Source organism: Anabrus simplex, chromosome 1 (genome assembly GCF_040414725.1).
Source record: "Anabrus simplex isolate iqAnaSimp1 chromosome 1, ASM4041472v1, whole genome shotgun sequence".
NCBI classification, from domain to species: Eukaryota; Metazoa; Arthropoda; class Insecta; order Orthoptera; family Tettigoniidae; genus Anabrus; species Anabrus simplex.
In genome coordinates, this window is record NC_090265.1 from 16,477,584 (window position 1) to 16,487,076 (window position 9,493).

The following is a 9,493-nucleotide window of genomic DNA, read 5'->3' on the forward strand; positions in this document are numbered from 1 at the left end:
CATGATGTACAAATTTAGAAGTCTTATACGTTGGGCTATTCATGCAGTTGATTATAGGTCGCATAGGTATATTAACTTTGTGGACTTTGGGCATGGGTCTGGCTGTTGGTATCTTAAGGTTCATATTTATTAGCTTCTGACATTCCAGTAATAGCTCACAAAAAGGAGTGAAATATGTACCATATTAACAAGTCATTAAATATGTAAGTTCTTATTACATTACTATTGTACTGAATAGGTGGTATTTAACAAAATTATAAGAATTTGTATCACATACCACTTAGTCGAGCAGCTCGTCTCCTTTCTCCCAAGTCTTCCCAGCCCAAACTTTGCAACATTTCTGTAACGCTACTCTTTTGTTGGAAATCACCCAGAACAAATCGAGCTGCCTTTCTTTGGATTTTTTCCAGTTCTTGAATCTGGTTATCCTGGTGAGGACCCCATACACTGGAAACATACTCTTTTTAGGATAATGCCAGACACTTATATGCCCCCTCCTTTACATCCTTACTACAACCTCTAAATAACCTCATAACCATGTGCAGAGATCTGTACCCTGTATTAACAATCATATTTATGTGATCATCCCAATGAAGATCTTTCCTTATATTAACACCTAGGTACTTACAATGATCCCCAAAGGAACTTTGACCCCATCAACGCAGTAATTAAAACTCAGAATACTTTTCCTATTTGTGAAACTAACAACCTGACTTTTAACCCCTTTTATCATCATACCATTGCCTACTGTCCATCTCACAACATTATTGAGGTCATTTTGCAGTTGCTCACAATCTCGTAACTTATTTATTAATCTGTAGAGAATAACATCATCTCAAAAAGCATTATCTCTGATTCCACTTCTTTACACATATTATTGATATATACAGTATATAAGAAAACATAAAGGTCCAATAATACTGCCTTGAAGAATTCACCTCTTAATTATTACAGTGTCAGATAAAGCTTCACCTGCTCCAAACCTAACCTAACCCAACCTAACCTAACCTGTAATTCTCTGAGATCTATTTTCAAGAAATATAGCAGACCCATTCAGTCACTCTTTTTTCTAATCCAATAGCACTCATTTTTGCCAGTAGTCTCCTATGATCTACCCTATCAAATGCCTTAGATAGGTCAATCGCAATACTTGACCATACGACCTCCTGAATCCAGGATATCTGTTATATTTTGCTGGAATCCTACAAGTTGAGCTTCAGTGGAATAATATTTTCTAAAACCAAACTTCCTTCTGTCGAACCATATATTAATTTTGCAAACATATCTAATACAATCAGAAAGAATGCTTACCCAAAGCTTAAATGCAATGCATGTCAAACTGACTGTTCTGTAATTTTCAGCTTTATGTCTATCACCCTCTCCTTTACACACAGGCGCTACTATAGCTACTCTCCCATTATTAAATAAAGCTCCTTCATGCAAACAATAATCAAATAAGTACTTCACATATTAAATCAAAAAATCAAAATCTCTTTATTTGCAAATGAGGTGTCTACCTCGGTGGCAAATGGTACACTAAAATACATTATTGTCAAGCACTAAATTTTAAATTAACAGGAGACGAAGAAAATTTTCCTAGAATACAATATTATACAATTTACGCTAATAAATTTTTCTATTAAACACACACATCATCCTTAATAAATTTATATTGTTTACAAAATTCTACTTATAATATCTTACAAACATAGTCAACTCATATACAGTACGGTATGTGAAATTACTTCTAATAATACTATACAACTGGTATAAGATTAAAATTAACACAGAATTTATTTACATATTTATATTTTACCCATTTTGGAACCTAAGTAGCATAACGACCTGCTGCGTCTTAACCAGAGCCCCTTTTGCCACCACTTTTCAGAGTTCCTGAAGGGCCTTCACAGCTACCATAGCGGTCCCAGGGCCCTCGAAGTCCCCACTGTACTTCACCCCTACAGGCAGTCACCTACTTGGGCTGTCCAAACTCCTTAGACCAGGGGATGGAATGAATTTAATCACACGCATTTATTATTTACAATATCCTGCACTGATCGAATGCCCTCTAACATTTAATTTATTATCTCTGTTGTTGTTTATTCTCTTCTTGAATATCTGTACAGATTTTGGAAAAGGATCAAACACTACCCTTGGTAAACTGTTCCACTCCTTCACGCCCTTCCCAATGAAAGAAAATTTACCCCAATCGCTTCTGCTAAAATTCCTTCTAATTTTGTACTCGTGGTCAGTTCTACCAATATAATTATTTTCCAACCGAAGCCTCTCACGGATATCTCCCCATGCTTCTTCTCCTGTATAGGCTCTATGTAATCCTATCAGTCTAGTTTTCTCCCTTCTCTTACTTAAAGTTTCCCACCCAAGTTCCTTTAACATTTCTGATACACTACTCTTTCTCCTGAAATCCCCTGTTACAAACCTTGCTGCTTTCCTCTGCACACCATCTAGTTCTTTTATTAGGTATTCTTGGTGAGGATCCCAAACACTGTTTGCATATTCCAATAATGGACGAACCATACTTAAGTAACTTTTTTCTTTTAATTCTTTGTTGCATCCTTTAAGTAGTCTCATTATGACATGTAACGATCTGTATGCTTTCCCAACAATGTCATCAACATGACCCTTCCAGTGCAAATTACTTTCAAATCTCACACCTAAGTATTTGCACTTGCCATCTTTTGGGATAACTACCTCATCCAAAGTATATTCAAATTCAGTTTTAAAGCTCCTGTTTGTAAATGTTGTAACAGTTGTTTTGCCTCCATTAATCTTCATATTATTTTCTTCAACCCATTCTTGGATACTGTCAAGGCCCCTTTGTAATTCTGAACAATCCTCAATGTTATTTATTTCCCTATAAACAATTATGTCATCTGCATACAATCTTATTTTCGATGTTATATTGTTCCCTAAATCATTTGCGTATATTAAGAAAAGTAACGGACCGATTATACTACCCTGTGCAATTCCCTTCCAGACTTTCTCTTCCTGTGATATATTATTTCCTACTTTGACTTTCTGAACCCTTGAATTTAGAAATGTTCTTATCCAACGTATAACCCTTACATCCAATCCTATTCCCTCCAATTTCTTTAATAATATTCCATGTTCCACTCTATCAAAGGCTTTGGAAAGATCTATGGCTATGCAATCTAACTGGCCTCCTGAATCTAACTGATCTGATATGTCCTGCTGAAATCCCACCAGTTGTGCCTCGCAAGAAAATTTCTTTCTAAATCCATACTGGCTCCTCATGAACCAATTTTTGTCATCACATATCCCTCTGATGTACTTTGCTATTAAACTCTCCAGTATTTTACAAACTATACTGGTCAGGCTGATTGGTCTGTAGTTCTCTGGTTTCCTTTTATCACCCTTTCCTTTATAAATTGGTATTATTATAGATTCCTCCCATTCCTTTGGTATCACACTATTATTTATGACATAGTCAAAGATAAATTTTAAATAAGGCACTATATACCACCCCATTGTCTTTAATACCTCCCCAGTAATTTGATCACTTCCTGCTGCTTTTCCTTGCTGAAGCAGTTGGATTTCTCTGAAAATATCTTCATTTGTGAATGAGAAGCTTCTTGTTTCCCTCTGTCTCTCTCCCTCTCTATCTTCTGTTACGGTTTCCAAGTCCTGACAATCTTCTACTGAATCTCAGAATTCCCTACTAAAGAGGTTTGCTTTCTCAGTATCTGTTAAATAGTGTTCACCCTCTTCTCCCACCATTGTAGGAATTTGGATTCCTTTTCCTTTTTGATTCCTAATATATGAATACAGCTTTTTCCATTTCCCTTTGTGGTCATTACCCTCTTGAAGAATGCCATTCATATAATTCTCTTTTGCTTCCTTTTTCACTCTATTCAGTTCCCTCATTAGCTGTTTTCTACTTTCTCTACTCTCCCTACCTTCTTTGATTTTCCTCTTTACTATTCTACATTTTCTTTTTAATTGTCTTATTTCCCTTGTGTAATAAACAGGGTCTGAGGTCATTTTACCCTTCTTAACAGGTACAAATCTCTTCTCTCCTTCCCAAATGATTCCTTTAAATTTAGCCCAAAGTGTATCCACATTATTCCCTTCACTTATCCAACAACTGAATTGTGATTTAAGGTAAGTCCCAAATTCATCAACTTTAACTTTTCTGTATAATTTCTTGTCTTTTGTGACCCTCTTATTAAGCATTTTTGGTACAAGTCCTACATCCATTATTACAGCCTTATGGTCACCTATTCCTTCAATTACCTCAGTTTTATCAACAATTTCCCATGGTTTAACCAAGAATACATCTAGCAAGTTATTGGGACGAGTTGGTTCTTGTACTACATATGGTATACTATATCCCAACCCATTGCCTTTAGAATATCGCCAGTTAACTTACATACGTTTTGTTGTTGATTAACTTAAATATATTATTAACTAGCTGATGTACCCGTGCTTTGTTACTGGATTCTCAGAAAGACTATCTTTGTGTTTCCTAACTACATTTAACTTAGGCCATTACAAAAACATCAGTAGGAATGTAGGGATTAAAATCAATGTTATCATATAAAATCACTCAAATGAAAAACCACACATTTTCTCACTTTTAACAAACAGTACTACGGTGCCGATCTAACAGTGTGAAGTTCCAGTGTTGGTACGACCAGGCCAAATACAGCCATGAACACTCCTCTGCCACTGTTCCGTTAAATATACACACTGAGCATTCCAGTCAGTGCCTCAGGATAGGGACTGAATAGCTCGAATACTATGATGAACCAGTTTGTCACGTACCAGTAGTATCAGAAAATTTATGAACCAGGGGAATGGCATGCTTAAGAAGAAAGTCATCTAACTCCCCAACTACTTCCCGCCAATATTCAGGCAGGCTGTTATACTCTGTACGACTGGGAGAGTTGGCCATGCGGTTAGGGGTGCGCAGCTGTGAGTTTGCATCCGGGAGGTAGTAGGTTCGAAAACCACTGTCGATAGCCCTGAAGATGGTTTTCCGTGGTCCCCCGTTTTTCACACCAGCAAAATTCTGGGGCTGTACCGTAATTAATGCGAGGGCCACTTCCTTTCCACTCCTAGCCCTCCTATCCCATCGTCACATAATACCTATCTGTGTCGGTGCGACGTAAAGTATACAGTATACAGCAGTAATCCCTTCTATCGGACATGACTGGCAACAGAAGACACAAAGCACATCACAACAAACAGTGGTCAATGCACTGTAATGTTGTTGTTGTTCAATGTTATGAGCTTATGAGCATTCTGTATTGTAGGCCTTCACATTTAGTTTTCTTTTGACTCTGTGATATTAGGGCGTCTTACAAAATTATTTATAGTGCAAACTGAAGATCCTTATTCCCCGCCTTTGCATAACGATTTTCATTAAATTCTGTTCACCCACTTTCTTGTGACTTGGCGCTGATGTGGACTTAGCAACAAAAATTCAAATTCTTGAATATCTCTGTTATCATAGCCAGTAACGATAAAAATGTATAAGACATAAATGATCGGAAATTTAATGCTGTATAACTTTAGTGATGTAGTATGTCGATGGGACCACCATTAACACAAAATATTTGAGAATTAAATTTTAGGCCTTCCCCAAAACTACCATTTCTCTCAGAATGAATAAGATTATTTATGACCTGGATTGTAGTGACTCATTTTCCAACTTTGCATACCGATTTTCATTAAGATAGGACCATTAATAACATAAATATTTGAGAATAAAATTTTAGGCCTTCCCCTAACCTACCATTTCTCTCAGCGTGAATAAGATTATTTATGGCCTAGATTGTAGCAACTTATTCCCGGACACTTCATACCTATTTTCATTAAATTATGTTCAGCTGTTTTCTCGTGATGCGTGTACATGCAGACAGACAGAAATTACAGAACATTAAAAAGTGCATTTCCTTGCTACGTTGGACATGACCGATACAGAAATAACATCGTTTTTAAATTCTGAGCAATGTACAGACAAAACTATTATTTTATATATATAGATTAGTCTATTGAACATTACTTCTCTGGCCAATTTTTGAAATACCAGTTGATAAAGTTAAATGAGTGATGCCAGTACAATTCATGCTTTGGTCCCATTTTGTGAACTGGAATGACTTTTGAAAGATTATATTCAGTGTTCTCCCCAGAAATGTTTGTCAGCCGGGTGGCAAGAATACTAGCCGGGCGGGGAATACTACGTAACACTTCAATATGAAAAGAAATTTCAATTCATTCCCCTCAGGGCGTTAACAATAATATTAGAAAGGTAAACATTAACTGCAAAATTGAACTATTGTAATGTTATTATCACAAACAAGATATAACATAGTATTTTGAACTTCAAGTGTTCTATTGCACCTTCCAAATCATGTAACAATGGACTTGGGCCTACCACTCAGTTGCTGTGGACATGTGGACTGCCATACGGATTTGTGACGTCATGCGGAAAAGAGGGCTCGCATGCGATTCCACGCTAATCCAGACCCCCGATCGTGACTACATAGTGGTCAAGCTAAAAGCATTTTATCTCCGAGGTAAGTGATCGAATTATGCTAATAATAATGATTTATCATTTAAATTAACAGTTTTTAAATGGTTTGGACCACCCAATGACTCAAATGTGTACCTATTAATATTATGTAATTAGCACATATATAGGTTATATTAGCCGGGCGGACTCTAAAAACAGCCGGGCGGTGTGCCCATTAGAAAGGTCCTAGGGAGAACACTGATATTCATCAGGAAAAGTTCCAGTAAGAGGGACGCTACTACTTAAATGAGTTAATGGATAAATTATATTCTCAATGTATTTCTTTAAAATTTATTTAATATAGTACCAGGGATGCCATCAATACTAGTAAAGAAATCATTTTTTAATTCCTGTCTAGATATTCTTACTTCATATAATGTGACATGAAAAATAAACAAAGATTCACTGCATGTATTTATCTTCTTATTATTTATGTTTATGTACTTGGTTGATATTTCCCGAGTAATTTTTCAGGAACCTCCAAAAAATACTTGTTGAGCATATCTGCAATTCCTCCAGGGTTCTTAATCACTTCATTATTGTACTTCAAGCTCCACCATCTCTACACAAGATTTGCCACTCACGGTTTCCATGGAAAAATATGCCAGAATGAAGTATAACATGAAAGCAAGGAGGACTGCGTCTGCAAACTATACAACCAATCATGGCTCAATTACCATTTGGTGAAATGTAGATAGAGAACTCATTCTTTAAACAAGCTGACAAAAGACTGGTGGGAACCAAACCCGATCTAATGTATACATTGTGTTTAATAAAGTTATAATTATTGCATGACAATGTGATATTTTGATGTCTTGTAGTAATTTTCCATGTTTTCCCCCTTATTACATCCAACATAGCCCTGTTCTTTTTATCTGATATAGCAATGGATTTCTCATATGCATTTCCTTTGCTATTCTTAATACTTTCCTTAACATAATAATTTCTTCTTTCTACACAAATTTGTAATCCCTGTTGTTATCCAGCCACAAGTTCTGTTTTTTTTATGCCTACCGTTTTAAGAGGAAATATTTTTTTCAAAATAGTGTTTCAATATACTGAAACATGCTAAATTTATCATTTACATTTTCTAATATAAAAACATCAGACCATAATTCCTTTTTTAACAAGTTGTTAAAATATGCAATATGTGTTTCATTGAATGATCTGCATTGTATTCCTATAGCATTTTCATTACTGATTGATCCAGTTATATCAATGCTCAGTACTGGTGCATAATGGGTCATTAAAACCTGGATAATAGACCAGTAGTCACTTCATAACTCACTTTTAAACTGAAGTTCTTCCTACTGTGTAGCCAACTGAGGGGATGTTACGGTGAGCATGTCTGCCAGTGAGTGGCCTACTTAATAAACTTCATTAAGAAATGATGTTCACGTCAAAAGAGTGTGTCATTTCACAGTGGAATATATGAGAGCTCATGGTAAAGCACCATCTGCAAAGGGGCAAAAAATTGCATCATGCATAGTTTGTGGAAAATATGCTGGAAATCCTCTCTCAGCCTGAGAATAAAATTGGACTGATATAGCTATAAAAGGTTTGCATTTATTTTTTCAGAATTATTATATGAATAAGTCATGTAAATAAACATGCCATAGAAGAATATATTAACAATATTGTTCTACTGAACCACTCATCCACACACCTATATATTTTCTTAGCTATATTTTCTAATTGCTATAAAACAATTCTACAGTTATTTTAATTTGATTTTCAAGATGAAAAACTCAACAAAATCATCCGAAAATGAGAAACAGGAGGGCTATTTACAGAGTGCTAAGACTGTAACCACACACTATGACCAGCACCATGGACTCACGAAAACTATACAAAAAAATGTATTAACCATGAAAATTATGCAATTTTATGATATCTCAACTTTTTATATAGAACTAGGCAATTTTTAAAAGGATATAAAGTAACAGTGCTATTAGCAAGAATGGTTATTTATAATCAGGTTTATTTATAAGTGTGCAAAACCCTAAATTGTGAGCTATGTCAAGGTTTTGAAAACCTAACTCTTGAAGGGAGAATGCAATATGCAAAAACTATTTGGAAAACAAAAAGTATTAAGCTAGAAGAGGTTCCCTATGATCCATAATGATCAAGGAGACGTGAACAATACAGTTTCCACTTAGCACAGGGACAATTGAGGGCGATGCCGTTGGCACCACATGTAGAAAGGAGTTAGACCAAGGCAACGTACCTAATCACACTACTGCGGGTGCTGCAGAGGAATTAATGCAAAGCCGTCAATTTGTTGCATCAAAGCGAACCGTCCTACAGTAATGTTTTTAAAAGTGGAACGACCGAGCATGGATAACGATTGGCTTGGTGCATGAAACATCTGGAACATAATTTTTATCATGCATTGCACAGTAAGTGGTCCTATTTCCAAAAACATTCGCCCACATTTCTACGTGCCAGTGCCCTCTGTCACAATGTTGCTCCTTTGAGAGAACTGTTGGCACGGTGTAGGTGTGGGGTCCTGGAGTGTCCACCCTATTCACTGGGTATATATCCTTGTGACCTTCATTTGTTCCCCAAATTAAATGAACCACTCCTATAGAAACATCTCCATTCATGACATGCCATACTTTAAAAGGAATGGCACTCTGTCTCAGATATTAACACTGCTATAGGTATCCTGTGCCATCCACACATCTACCAATAGGTGCAACATGCTGCAGGGTATTACCCTAAAGGCCTACAGAGAAATGGTGGTTCTAAAATAAATTGTTTTGAATGCAGTAGCGTCCAGTTCATCTCACATAAATGAGCCAGCAGAAATATTAATAGGGATAGAATATAAAACAATACTGTGATTTATTTCTGAAGTCTTATTATTGATACAGCTCATATGTACATTCACTGCCACAATGCAATTAATTTTAACATATAAGAATTATGACA

General features: G+C 36.0%; 1 protein-coding gene across 1 annotated transcript in view; it reads left to right on the forward strand.

Annotated features, from left to right (window-relative positions):
- LOC136883341 (zinc finger protein 780B) overlaps positions 1 to 7,347 on the forward strand; it is an 82,031-nt gene extending 74,684 nt beyond the window's left edge. Inside the window, exon 5 of the mRNA XM_068229829.1 lies at positions 7,111 to 7,347. Within this exon, the coding sequence (XP_068085930.1) occupies positions 7,111 to 7,246 (136 nt within the window). The 3' untranslated portion in view covers positions 7,247 to 7,347. The remainder of the gene's footprint in view (positions 1 to 7,110) is intronic.
- The last annotated feature ends 2,146 nt before the right edge of the window (positions 7,348 to 9,493 follow it).